The 15,082-nt window shown below is 42.4% G+C and overlaps 1 protein-coding gene across 1 annotated transcript in view; it reads right to left on the reverse strand.

Moving 5' to 3' along the window:
- Nucleotides 1-14,229: 14,229 nt before the first annotated feature.
- e2f6 (E2F transcription factor 6) overlaps nucleotides 14,230-15,082 on the reverse strand; it is a 32,978-nt gene continuing 32,125 nt past the window's right edge. Inside the window, exon 6 of the mRNA XM_078541646.1 lies at nucleotides 14,230-14,472. Coding sequence (XP_078397772.1) covers nucleotides 14,420-14,472 — 53 coding nt within the window. The 3' untranslated portion in view covers nucleotides 14,230-14,419. The remainder of the gene's footprint in view (nucleotides 14,473-15,082) is intronic.

Here is a 15,082-nt window from a genome sequence, read left to right on the forward strand (position 1 = left end):
CCGTTGAAATTTTTGCTTTAGTTAGTTTTTTGTTTTAGTTACAGTATCCCTGTAAGGGGTTGTTCTTGAGTTAATTTGATTATTTTATGAATGTATTTTCAAAAAGTATGTAGGAATAGACTAAAATTGTGGGGTTTTGGGTAAGGACATGCATGTTTGTATTATGTATCATTGTAAATAAAAGCTTATAAAAAGTGTGCAAAAATTAAACTCCAGTTTTATCCTTCAATGGTTGGCTTTAGTGAATAAAACAGCTAATACCTTACCGCTCAGGTTTTATCAGAACATGAACTCTTCATAAAATATTAAAGGAAATAAAAATTGATGGACAGGTTGGCTGTTTACAGTCTTTATCCATGTATCTGAGAGATGGATAACCAAATGAATAGGAACTGTCCTTTGCCCATTGAAAAACTTGCACAAATCAATTGCACTAGACACATTTAATGCATACACAAATAACAATCTCACATTGCATGCAATGGAGAAAATATAGCCCTTATTAGATGCAAAAGTTTCAAAATCAAAAGCTAACCCATTGCTTCCAGATTAAGGTTGAGGTACCTAAAAATAATCTAAGAGCCACAAAGTAGCTGTCTTACAAATATCAAATGGAGCAAAGAAAAGCTGTGCAAATGAAATTAGAAAGATTGTACAGAATGGCAAAGGAGTGTTCGTTTTTGCACATGTTGGGTAATACTCTTGCCCACATGAAAACAGCATTAGTACATTAGCATTAGCAAATGGAATTAAGATAGACGTTCGCCGTGATCTAATTAAATGGGCTCCATGGGAAGAATGACTTGCTCCAGCCCCTGTATTCCTATGTTGCATGTTTACGATGGAAAGATGCAGCTCATATAGGACCCCAAAAGCATCTGCAATCATTTTCAGCCAGAACTGTCAAGAGGATGATCCATCTTGTCCTCCCCCTGAGGTTTCCAGCATCAAAGGTGCCAGTCTTTAGCCTATTTGATTCACTCCATGTAATATCCAGAAAGGGGTGAAAGTGCTGGCTACAGCAAAGGCGATGGGACCTGACAATACCTTGGACAGTGTCAAGCTGCTTGAGGGTTGTTGGAGCTGCATTCATCCAGTTAAGTGGAGAGCATGCCATCACATTCCTGACTTGTACCCTTTAATGCTGGACAGGGTTTGGGAAGTCAGGAGGGGAGTTATTTTCCCAGTTATTTTATGTTCACAAAAGGCAGGACAAATCTAATCCCCCCCCAATTAGTCTACTCCCAGTCATCAGCAAAATGATGGAAGGTGGTGTCAGGTGTTGGAGCACTGCTGCCAAATGGTATTTACACAGCAATAGTTTCCCCGTTTCCTACATTACAACAATGACTATACTTTAAGAAAAGTACTTTATTGGCTATAAAGCACTTTGAGATATCCAGCAGTTATGAAAAGCATTATATAAATGCAAGACTTTCATTAATAACTGCTCAGTGATGTTCAGTTTGGATTCTTCCAGGAACACTCAGATCTATGCCTCTTTCAAGCATGGACAAAAGAGCTATATTCCATAAGTGAGATGAGAGTGACTGCCCTTGACTTCAAGGCAGCATTTCACCGAGTGTGGCATCAAGGAGCCCTATCAAAGTTGAAGTTAATCGGAATCATGGTAAACTCCCCATTAGTTGGAGTCATACCTAGCACAAAGGAAGATGGTTGTGGTTGTTGGAGGTCAATCACCTCAGACCCATGGCATCGCTACAGGACTTCCTCAGGGTAGTGTCCTAGGCCCAACTATCTTCAGTTGCTTCATTAATGATTTTCCTTCTATCATAAGGTCAGAAGTGGGGATATTTGCTGATGATTGCACAGTGTTCATTACCATTTACAACTCCTCAGGTACTGAAACAATCCCTGCTTGCATGCAGCAAGGCCTGGACAACATTCAGGCATGGGGTGATAAATAGTAAGTAATATTTGCACCACACAAGTGCCAGATGTTACGAAACCCAACTTATCTTAGTGCTGAGCTCGGAGCTTGGGAGCTCCAAGTCCCCACAGTCTTCATACGCAGGCCGGGAGTGGGCTGCACATGTGTAGTTCTGCATCGTTACATTCTTCGGGTCCAGGACAGGCTCTGCGTGCCTGCACATAAAGAAAGAAGAAGGGCACAGGTCAGGTGACTGAGTGTGGAGAACCATAGCCAGCAAATGTCCCAGACAGGGGACAAGGGAGGGGGACAGGGAGAGGTCCCAAGAAGTGTTCCAGGTAGGGAACAAGGGAGAGGGGACAGGGAGAGGTCCTAAAAGGAAGTCCCTGATAAGGGACAAAGACAGGGGGCAGAAACAGGTCTCAGCTAAGTTATGGAAAAATAAAGGAGCAGAGAAACAGACTCCAGTTAAAGAGTGGGCTGTAAGGTGCCGACCTGAAGTAAAGAGGGCTCAGGAGAAGCCTTGGTAATTGAAGCAGGCCATTGGGGCAAACATAACCCTTTGGAACAGTAGGGTTCTGCTCGGCACAGCCGAAGATCTGAAGTTGTGCCTGTAATTTGGTGCTTGGGTGTATACTCGGGAATCCAGGGAAACGGAAATTGAAACAGAGATTGAAACTCTGGAGGTGGACCATCACTGATGCCGTCCGAATCTGGTAATTGAAGAAAGTTCAAGAGAAGCCCTAAAGATCCAAGAACACAGCAGAAGGTTGGTGATTATGTGCTGGGGGACTTTGGGGCAAAGGCACCCCTTTGGAGCAGTAGTATTCTGCTTGGTGAAGAGCTGAGCTTGTGCCTGTGAGCTGGTGCTTGAGTTTACTTGGGGATCCAGGGGCACGGAATCTCAGCAGATGAAATTGAAACACCTTGAAGTGGGCCACCACTGATGCCATCTGAGTTGGAGTGACTTTTGGAGAGAATTCCAAGCCGAGATCTTTGAAGGTGAAGATTGGAAATTCTCATGAGAAAGACGAAGTTTCAGTGAGATTAGATGGATCACTGAAGTCTGGGTGGGTTGTTGAGAAATCCATGGAATCCGTTTTGGTCGCATTTTCCATTTATTGTGCAGTGTGGTGTGTTTGACCACAGTTTGCCTTTAATTCATATGTACCTCATATTTACCCTGAATGTTAGATATAACATAGATATTGTAAATTGTTTTATCTTTCTGCCTTTGTATAGTAAAGCTTATTTTTGTTTGTTCAAAATTTGTGGAATCTGTGGCTTTTTTCACTGGACAAGTATCTTGAATCTCAAATTTTGTCTACTTTACAAATAACGTTATTGGTCCCTAACAGGATCTCGCCAACAACTTGGGGTTTTGGCCAAGGATCATAACATGGCAATGACCATCTTGCAACAAGAGAGAATCTAATCATCTCCCCTTGATTTCAATGGCATTACCATCACTGACTCCCCCAGCATCAACATCCTGGGTGTTACTATTGACCAGAAACTGAACTGAGCCAGTGGCAACAAGAACAGGTCAGAGACTGGAAATTCTGTGGCGAGTAACTCACCTCCTGACTCCCAAAAGTCTGTTCACTATCTACAAGGCTCAAGTCAGGAGTGTGATGGAATACTCTCCACTTGCCTGGATGAGCGCAGCTCCAACAACACTCAAGAAGTTCGATACCATCCAGGAAAAAGCAGCCTGCTTGATTGGTGCCCATCTACCAGCTTAAATGTTCACTTCCTCCATCACCGGTGCCTAGTGGCAGCAGCATACCATCTAGAAGATTCACTGCAGCACCTGGCCAAAGCTCTTTCATTAGCAACTCCCAAATTGGTGACCTCTTCCACCCAGTAGAATAAGAGAAAAATACACATAGGGACACCACCTGCAAGTTCCCCTCCAAGTCACACGCCATCCTGACATGGAGCTACATTGCCGTTCCTTCACTGTCACAGGGTCAAAATCCTGGCTCTCCCTCTGAAACAGCACTGTGGGTGTACATGGACTGCAAAGGTTCATGAAGGTGATGATCACCACCTTCTCAAGGGCAATTAGGAATGGGCAATAAATGCTGGCCTAGCCTTCAATGCTCACACCCTAACAAATGAACAAATATAAAATAATCTTCCCCTCTATCATTTGCTTTTTAAAATTCATTCATGGGATGTGGGCTTCGCTGGCTGGGCCAGCATTTAATGCCCATCCCTAGTTGCCCAGGAGAAGGTGGTGGTGAGCTGCCATCTTGAACCGCTGTGGTGTAGGTGCACCCACAGTGCTGTTAGGAAGGGAGTTCCAGGATTTTAACCCAGCGACAGTAGAAGGAACAGTGGTATATTTCCAAGTCAGGATGGTGAGTGGTTTGGATGTCTGAACGTATACTCTATAGTCCTCAACTATTAACATGTCATTAGGTTTTTTTCGATCGTCACTGATTATTAACAACAACTTGCATTTATATAACACCTTTAACATAGTAAAATGTCCCAAAATGCTTCACAAGAACCTTATCAAATGAAATTTTACACCAGGTCACAAAAGGAGCTACAAGTACAGGTGGCCAAAATATTGGTCAAAGAAGTAGGTTTTAAGGATTATCTTAAAGGAAGAAGAAGTAGAAAGGTAGAGAGGTATAGTACAGCCTTAGACAGTAGGTAGGGTAAGGGATGGAGTTGATGGCTAGGAATGTAACTTATGATAGGGGCTAAAGAAAATGGCCCCAATCTTACCTCAATTGAGTGCTGTATGAGGGAAGATGGGGGATTGGGGGTAGTGAAGTTAGGCATGGAAGTTCAGGTTTCACAAAAGTCTTTTAATTTTCTTCTGCAGGTCTCCTGCCCACAACCAGCCTGATTGACCATTGGAGGAGGGCAGTGGGGTTGGGGGGGAGGGGGGGGGGGGGCGGGTGGCAAAGCCTGCAAAACAAGGCTGCATTCAGCTGAGCAGGTAGGTCTTGTGGTTGGGGTTGGGACGGAGGGGTGGAGTGGCTGCTGTGTGAGATCACAGCGGTGTTCTGATTGGTGGGAGGATGTTGACAGTTTGTGGTGGTTGGGGCCTCTGATTGTCAGGGTTCTAAACTTTGCGGGGTGGAGGGTGGGGGTGGTAGAAGGCGATTGAGGAGTCTGATTGCGCTGGGGTGTCCAGACATATTACAGGAGGAGGGTGAATATATGTAAGTTGATTGGGCCCGAACAGCTACAATAGGGGTGCCATCTATTATCCCTCAGACCCTATAACAGCAAAGTGCATCATAAAAACTCAAGTAAGTCTCTAAAGATTGTCCTTTGTTATTTTTCCTTTCCTTGAAGTGAAACTCCTCATCTCTGAATAAAATAAAAGCATATTTTCATAACCGCATTGTTAAATCTCCAAATGATGTGGTTTTTATGTGGTGTTCTGAGTATATATCTATGGGTGCCTGAAATATACCCAAGTATAGACAATGAGAACAATTATGACTCTCATTGCTGCCAGACAGATGAGTCGCCGTCAGGGAGCACTGAGAAAAGCCAGACATTTTCTTACAGAGAGACAAAATAAGAGGAAAGCTCTAGCTGGGGTACTTTAGTACACTTTTGAATGATTGATTCAATACAGTACTACTGAAGACTGAAAGCAGATGGACAAGTAGATTGAGAGATTCTGCAGTGTAGCCAATAGAAAATTCACTGAAGATTTTGGTTTTTAATGTCTGTTCAAATCATAGAAATGAAATGAAAATTGGTCTTTAGCACTCCCAACAAATGGATGTTCTAATGACCATGGTTTAATGGTGGTTTAATAGATACATCTGTTACTTATCTTAAGATAAATATAAACATTTGTTCAAGATTACCTAACAATACTCCACCACCAAAACTCTTGAATTCTGCTCCTCTACATCGCGGAAAACAAACGCAGACTGGGTGACCGCTTTGCAGAACACCCCCGATCTGTCCGCAAGCGTGACCCAGACCTCCCTGTCACTTGCCATTTTAACACACCACCCTGCTCTCTTGCCCACATGTCCATCCTTGGCCTGCTGCAATGTTCCAGTGAAGCCCAACGCAAACTGGAGGAACAGCACCTCATCTTCCGACTAGGCACTTTACAGCCTTCTGGACTTAACATTGAGTTCAACAACTTCAAATCATGAACTCTCTCCTCCATCCTCACCCTCTTTTTTATCCCCTTTTTTCTACATTCATTTTTATTTTTTATCCACTTAATTTTACTTTTATTAATTTATCCGTGGCTTTATCCCCTTTTTTATCCCCCCTCCTATCCCATTTTCAATCCTTTACCCCCACCACTCCCCCTCCCCCTACTCTATCCCCTACAAGGCCATCTGTTACTTGTTCCATGTTGTTCTTTCACACAATGCTACTCTTGTTCTGCTATTATCACATTCTGCTTTCTTACCTTTATGCCACTATCAGCACCATTTTTTTTTTAGCACTAACCACTACCATTAACACTCCCTTTGTCTTTTAGTTCATGATATCTTTGTCAATCCCTCCTTTGTCCCCACCTATCGCTGGCCTTCTATCCAGCTTCACCTGCCCTATCCCCCTTAAACAGTATAAATTTCATCACTTCGCTTCAGCTCTGAAGAAGGGTCATATGGACTCAAAACATTAACTCTGTTTCTCTCTCCACAGATGCTGCTAGACCTGCTGAGTTTTTCCGGCATTTTTTGTTTTTGTCTTGAATACTGGGGTCTGGTACACTTACCTCACTTGGCCAAAAGACTGGTTTACTCTTATTTTTCTAGATAAGCTGGTCTAGTAGTACATTTTACCAGGAGCAAATGAGATGAAATCTATTTAAGCTAATACAGCAAAAAGAGTAAAACCCATTCATGAATTAGAGACCAGTCCAAGAAAAATCCAGTATAAGTTAGTATGAGTTCAAGGATTGAAAAATAACCTTACCACTTAAGCATTTTAAGTTTATATAATGATAAATCATCATGGGATGCCAATATATGTTCAAAAGGGAAAATGATCCCTCATCTAATCAGGCCTATCCCAGTTTCATTTAATACCACAAGTCTCTCTCGATCTGTAGGTAGGAACTTACAGAAAAAAAACCATTCGCGATGAGAAAGCTTAGATTTACTGCAATAGCTTTTCCACCAGATACCTTTGTCCAATTCCCATTTGTTGTGCATGAAGACAAACCTTTAGTTGGTACCTTCTAGAATTGTCACAGGGGGAAAGGCATTTTTACTTTCTGCTGCAAATTTGACCAAATTCCATTGGAAGTTATGCATTGTTTTTATTTCCTTTTTAGAGCAATTATATCTTGCCTCTTTCAATTAGACATGAAAGTCACATGGTTGTGGTTAAAAACATCAACTTTCATTTGTCACAAAGGTAGCTTCATCCTGTTTGTCCTCACATGATCATTGTCAAATTGGAGAATTTCTCAGCAAGCCAAAAATTATGGATATTAAATAACCTGCTGCAAAATTTCTTCCATGGCTAGGTAAGAAAGAGAAATTAGAAAGCTGGGAATATTTTCTTGCTTATTCTTTGACATAGTCCAGTTACCAATGACAGAGACACATCCTCAGCTGGCAGGCAGTGAATGTTTGCAGGACATAAAGTGGGGTAACGGGGGTAATTTTAAAAAAAATCATTCACGGGATGTGGCCATCGCTGGCTAGGCCAGAATTTATTGCCCATCCCTAATTGCCCTTGAGAAGGTGGTGGTGAGCTGCCTTCTTAAACCACTGCAGTCCATGTGTGTAGGTACACCCACAGTGCTGTTAGGGAGGGAGTTCCAGCATTTTGACCCAGTGACAGTGAAGGAATGGCGATATATTTCCAAGTCAGGATGGTGAGTGGCTTGGAGGGGACCTTCCAAGTGATGGTGTTCCCATGTATCTCCTGCTCTTGTCCTTCTGGATGGTAGCGGTCATGACTTTGTAAGGTGCTTTCTAAGGAGCCTTGGTGAGTTTCTGCAGTGCATCTTGTAGATGGTACACACTGCTGCCACTGTGCGTCGGTGGTGGAAGGAGTGAATGTTTGTGGATGGGGTGCCAATCAAGCGGGCTGCTTAGTCCTGGATGGTGTCAAGCTTCTGGACTGTTGTTGGAGCTGCACTCATTCAGCCAAGTGGAGACTATCCATTACACTCCTGACTTGTGCTTTGTAGATGGTGGACAGGCTTTGGGGAGTCAGGAGGTGAGTTACTCCCTGCAGGATTGCTAGCCTCTGACCTGCTCTTTAGCCACAGTATTCATATGGCTAGTACAGTTCAGTTTTTGGTTAATGATAACCTTCAGGATGTTGATAATGGAGAATTCAGCGATGGTAATGACTTTGAATGTCAAGGGATAATGATTAGATTCTCTCTTGTTGGGAGATGGTCTTTGCCTGGCACTTGTGTGACGTGAAATTTTACTTGCCACTTGTCAGTCCAAGCCTGGATATTGTCCAGTTCTTGCTGCTTTTGGACATGGACTGCTTCGGTATCTGAGAAGTCGTGCTGAACATTGTGTTATCATCAGCGAACAGCCACACTTCTGACTTAATGATGGAAGGAAGGTCAGTGAAGAAGTAGCTGAAGATGGTTAGGGCTAAGACACTGCCCTGAGGAACTCCTACAGTGATGTCCTGGAGCTGAGATGATTGATCTCCAATCACCTCAAGCATCTTCTTTAGGAACATCATTTGTTTTTTTAATGGATTAGTCCCTCTTCCTACTCAGTTCCTGATCTGTAAAGAGAGTGGGAGGTCATATAGCTCCAACTAGAGAAAGAGAAATTGGATAGAGAGTACCATAGAGTGGGAATTTCTGCAGGTTTGGGGCAATGGTAGGTGTCTGTACAACCCGGATTATTGTGCTCAGAATTTATGAGAAACTATGGCCCAGAATTTGCAGGGTTTTTGACAGCGAACTGTCACATTTGCTGTCATTATCCCTCTGAATCTGACTGCAGCTTCAGGATATAGTGCAAGTACAGATTAACAGGGAAATCCTGGAGTTGCGATTTGTCATTCACGGTTCTGCCACAGGCTGCGCTGTGCAACCCAGAGCCAGCAGTCAGCACAATTGATCAAGCGAGAACTTCCACTTGTCCACTCGAATATCGCAGTTAGAGACCTCAAAAAAGTTAAGCTTTCATCTATGAGGTGTACCTACGTTTTGCCTTAACAATGATTACAGCAATAAATATTGGGAGCTGAAAAAAAATAGTGGGACGTTGTTAAATTTCTTATTGTGATTAGATACTAGGTGTTTTAAAAACTCGACTTTTTAAAACAATTAATTTTTAAAGCTTGCTCATGACATTTCAGCTTCTACCTTAACCCCATGAATATGTTCTAATCTTTATTTCACCATCTGTAATTTTTTTAAAAAGTGGATTATGCTTTTGGTTGGCTTTGAAAATGATTTAATGTGATTGGCTGCTGAAACAGATTGATGACATGACTGCAGCCTGACATGGGAATGCCCATCGAAGAACACTACAATCAACTGCACATCGTGAGAGGTAAAGTTCTCAGAGATTGCTGGATCTCTCAGCCGTCAGTGGCAGACGCTGTAGTTTCATCGCTGACCGTAAACTTCAGGCCATGGTTTGTTAAATTAAAAGAGTGACCTGCAGCTACTCAGACTAACTTGCTCCAAAATTTAGAGGATCAGAAAGAAAGGTTTGAAGGGCCTAAAGGCCCAGTGCAGTAACAATCGCGTCTCTGCAGAAGACGTGGTTGTGTTCTTCTTAACCAAAATAGAATCATCTGGAAGTTCTTTGTGGTCACAAGCACATTTGTCATGGAATATCCAGACATGTGGAAAATTTATTAGTACTTTCTTCAGGAGAAATTATTTGCATGGGTGAATGCCATGAATTCAGAATTTTGGCAGTGTTCTGCTTTCCTGTCAAATGTTTGGCAATCAAAGTAACTTTTCTCTTGAGGCACCAAGAAAATCTGCAGCATTAGCAACAGCAGCAATCTTGTGCTGTCTTGTCCGATAAGGCTTGCTGCATGTTATCTTCCTTGAGAAGGATCATTTTTCATGTCAAGACGCGAACGTTAATGTGTCTAGACAATTAATGTTGGATATCGTCTTGTATTAGCCCATAAAGACTGGTCTATTTGTTTGCTTAAGAAAGTTGCCTCTAGGGCTTGACTCATGAACCCCGGCAATCCAGCCCAGTTCTGTTCATTGTTTATATTTCTTACTGGCTGTTTTGTCCCTTTTAACAAGTTACATTGTCTGTTCAATACACTGTTGGTGTATTGGTGAATTGGTGAATAAATCCTAAATCAGAACACCAAGACCCACGAGCAATGAGAAATAGGTAAAATATCACAGCACAAAAGAAAGACTTGCATTAATTCAGTTCCTTGCATTTCACATCCACAGGACATGCAGAGCGCTTGAATTACTGTGCAGACAAAATGCAGAGGACAATTCACGCACAGCACGATCACATAAACAGCAATGTGATGAATGACCAGTTAATATGTTTACATAGTACCATGGAATTTTTTTGCATTTACCGGAACAAGCAGCTGTCTCATCTGAAAGACAGCACCTCCAAGAATATAGTGCTCTGCTTCCTCAGTACTGCACTGAAGTAGTAGTGGTGATTTGCAGGTCCTCTGGTAATTTCTTAAGGGCAGGTCCTCTGCTAATTTCGTTACTCCTTGTGGTCTTGCACTTACCTCTTCAGTTGCTTGTAGCAGCCTCCTATTTTCAATTTCAATGAGCAATATGACTAGGGAAAAGAATACAAGGTGATTTCCTGTTGCCTTCCTCATGTGTGCTTAAGGGAAACACAAGTCCGCTTTCTGAAGAATCCTCCACTTGTAAGCAGCCGTTGTCCTTTGAGCTACTGGCTCTTCCACCATCACCACTGAAAATTTACTGGTTCCGCCATTGGCCATGGCTTGTAACCCTGTGCATGGGACCCTAAGCTGGGCCTAGGATGACACACAAAAGGTCAGGGATAACCACCCTCTGAAATCTCAAATGACTCTGCTACCCTGACTGCAGTGAAGTATCAACCGAGATTATATAATCAAATGGGACTTGAAGCTAGAACTTCTTGACTGAGAGCGTGAGGGTTACCATAACCAAGCTAGTACATGGATTTAAGCATTGTATGTGGCCCAAAAAGCTGTATGTATGTACATAAGAAGCTGATGGAGATGGAAGGCATCCCAACTCTCACAGAAGTACTTATAACCAACAGCACTGGAAGAACTATAGTCAAAGCAGAAAACATGAAATCCAATTGGACAGAATTGTTTACTATGATAAATATTGGGAGAAGTACAGAGATTTTTAAAATCTTGTGTGTGAGCCTGTCACTAAGAAGATACGATTTTGGTTTCTATAAAGACGATTTGTATGGGGGTATTATGTAGCTAACAATCCTGAGAAAAATATGGCATGGAAACACCATCCGGTGGCATGGGAATGTTCTGGTGACAGGTCCTTACTTAACCAAATTACATTATCTCATCTCTCCTGCAGTATGGGTGTCTAGTAAAGAAGCAATTATGACCACTTGTAGTTATTGTTCAGCTTTATATAGGGATATCAAAACAATGGTAAAATAGGCAATAAAGGATTAGAGACACTCAATTTCCCAATGTAGAGGTTCTATAATCAAGAAGCATGAAGATGGGTCAGCACCATCCACGTGATAGCGACTGCACTCCTAAAGTACTTCATTGATTTTAAACACTTTGAATTGTCCAGAGGAAGTGATAAATTGTTAGTGCTCATGTATCTTGTTCAAGTGTGAACACATCACCATCTACTGGTGAATATGTGTTATGGCTCTTTCTAGATATTAGGTGGTATAAAGGCAGAACAAACAAAAACTGGCACTTTTTAATGCCTTCAACATAGGAAAACATCCTAAAGTATATAACAAGAAAGAAATCAGACAGAAATTTATAGAGGTAAAAGGTGATAATAGCTTGGTTAAAAGCAGGCTTTAAGGTGGATCTTAAAGGAGGAGAGAGAGAAATGGAGAGCCAGAGAGGAATAGGGAGGGAATTCCAGAGCTTGGGGGGGTCAAAATGGGTAGAAGTATGCATATCAATGGGTGAAGAGAATGGGGTATATGTAAGAGGCCAATAGAGCTAGAGGAATTTAGAGATGGGGAAGGGTGATGCCACGGATGGATTTGACCACAAGGATGAGAATTTTAAATTTGAGGCATTGGTGGTCCGAGAGCCAATGTAGGTCAGTGAGCACAAGCTTGGTAGTTGAATCAGACTTAGTGTGGGTTAGGACATGGGCAGCAGAGATTTGAGTGAGTTCAAGTTTATGGAGGGTGGAAGATGGGAAACTAGCCAGGAGTGCATTGAAATATTTGTAGTTTGTTACTTCTGGAAGTAATGAATGCATGGATGAGGTTTCAGCAGCAGATGGTTATGGGTTTGAAAGCTCAGCACAGGGTCAGTACACCAAGCTTGCAAAGTTTAGCCTGAGACAATGACCATGGAGAGGGATAGAATCAGTGGCAAGTGAGAAGAGTTAGAGGTGGTGGGTGAAGACAATGACTTAAGTTTCCCCAATGTTTAATTGGAGGGAATAGTGGCTCCTCCAGGACTATGTAACCTGGCAATACAGAGGCATTAGAAGGATCGAGAGAGATGGTGACGAGGTAGAACTGAGCATTGTCAGAGTAGATGGGGAACATGATGTCTTTGATGATATCAATGAGGGGCAGCATGTGGATGAGAAATAGAAGGGGGCCAAGGATAGATCCTTGGGGACCACTACAGGTAACAGTGCAGGAGCAGGGAGAGAAGCCATTAGTAAAGATTCTCTGGCTACACTTACACAGGTACCAGTGAAATTAGGTGAGATTGTCCTCATTCTGGTGAGCATAGAGGAAAGGCGTTGGAGGAGGATACTGTAGTCATGTGTGTCAAAAACTGCAGGAGAATTGGCTTTCAGCAGGACAACACTCCATCTCCAAACTCACACTAACCCGAGCCTATTTTCCTGGGTTGAGGTACATTAGATATGCACGTCAATCGTCTGGATTCCTGCTGTCAACAGGGAAGCCGCCAATATAATCAAGGCAATTTTGGAAGTGGGAATGACATTGCAGGATCAGAAGAGGCAAGGACAGAACATTTAAGGGGCAGAAGCACCCAAATACTGGATCACAGCTCCGACTGAAGGCCTTAGCTGAGTGTTTGGAGTTGTCTGGAAGGATAGGGTGCACTTACAAGACTTTCTCTCTCTCTATTCGGAGAAACTCGGTGCTTTTACTGCCACATTCCAGGATACACTGCCACCTTCTACATGTTGGCCTTGGGAAGTGACTCTAGCAATGGTGGAAAGGAGGCAGGTCTGCCTGGTCCTTGGCATTGCCTCGCTGCTCCCCATCACAATTTGTGTATCATGTGTGGGAAAGGAGCGCCCAGTGGTGAGTCCTGGTAGGGTTGAGGTAGATTATCCTGATTGAGGCAATGAGGGGGCATTAGGCCAGACTGCCAGAATTGACTGCCATTCTCTGCCTGATGCCACGTGATTTCAGGCAAGATTTAAAAAGAGAATTCCCCTGAGGGGAGAGAGACGCTGCAGGGCCTGGAGGGGAGGGAGACGGTGACTGCTGGGCCTGGATGGGGTCCTTAAATATTTAGTTATTTTAGCAAAATCAATAACCTATTCAAAAATCAGAATGTTAACATCTTTGTAAAAATAGAAGGCAAAGGAATTTCACACAAACATGTTAATACTTTCAACACTAGTATCACACAGCATTGTTTACCTATTTGTATTCATTTGGAGATTCTGGTCCCCAGGCTCACATTTTTTTATATGTGAGCCTCCAGTTCACTAATTGAACCATCCGTCATGCATATAGCAGACATGGCATTGGGCTGGGAAGGGGGCGGGGCGTGGTGGGGTTGTGTAGTGGGGGGAGAGATGCGGGGTCAGCAACATTATATATTTTTCTTTCCAGGAGCTAACACAACATTTTCAGCCCATTGTCTAATTCCAGAATGTAGAGCTTCTGTTGCCAACTGCCTTTTAAATGGGGAGATAATCACTCTGTATAAGACTGCATCACCATCAGAATCATCAGTCGTATTTCTGAAGCATCCCACAAGTTCACTGATAAAGCTGTTATGACTGGGTGAGGAAGGGCAAACTAGCTCCCCTTTATTCAGCCTCCCTGGTTAGTTGCAACAAAGTTTTTTAAAATTTCTTTCCCCCGTAAATGCCTTTTTCAATCCAAGCATATTTACTTTTTAATAAGGAGCCAATAAAATCAGGTTTTCTTGAGTCAAAGAAAGAGCAAGTTTATTAGTTGCTAAACCCGAGAAAAGAATAATAAAAGATGCAACGACACACACACAGAGGTAAGAAAAGTTAGAGTCCAAATAAAAGTTAAAAGAATATACAATTAAGTCCTTTGCTTGTCCTTGAGGTATAGATCATTAAACGTTGCAGCTGTTTGAAGTTAGCTGGTTCCCTTTAAAAACCTAGAGTTGAACTGAAGTCCAGGTAACTGCACTTTGCTGGAGACAATTTGCTTCCTTTTAATTCCGTGGTCCATCTCCCAGAAATTGATGGGTTTCTCCTGAGCTCCTTTCTGATGGAAATACAATATCTCTGTGAAGGTTAATGTAATAATCTCCTGTAAAATATCTCTTTTCTTCTTGAGAGAGAGAGAGGGAGAGAGAGAAAATCCTTACTGTTCCCTTCATCACTTTTTCCAGATGACTTCCATCTCTCCTTTTTTGGCTTGGCAAAAACAGTTCTTAAAGACCTCCTGTCTGTATATTCCAAGAAAGGAATTTGATTAACATGTTTTGCAGTCATTGTTGTAGATCATTTTTGATCTTTCATCTCAGAAACTTTTGACACATTTCAAGATAGTAGAAACCAACAGGAGATGGGATTATTTCATCCTACATGGAGGAGCTTGAGTGTCTGTTAGGTGTATCCTGGCTAGCTAACAGTCCCCAATGTCTCGACAGAATTACAGTTGATTGAAGTCCAACACTTTGCATTTTTAATGCCTTCCTTTCAAGGGTCCCTTCTTTTGAAGTGGACCTTGACACCCACCAGGTGTGAAATTTCATGCAACATGTCAGGGCAGCTCTGCAGTACAATCCATATAGGAGTTTACCAGAAAAGTGGTCAATTTACAATACCAGACATCAGATGACTGGTGGTAGCTATCTTTGGTCAGTATCTTT

Source organism: Cetorhinus maximus, chromosome 5, assembly GCF_964194155.1.
Source record: "Cetorhinus maximus chromosome 5, sCetMax3.hap1.1, whole genome shotgun sequence".
NCBI lineage: Eukaryota > Metazoa > Chordata > Chondrichthyes > Lamniformes > Cetorhinidae > Cetorhinus > Cetorhinus maximus.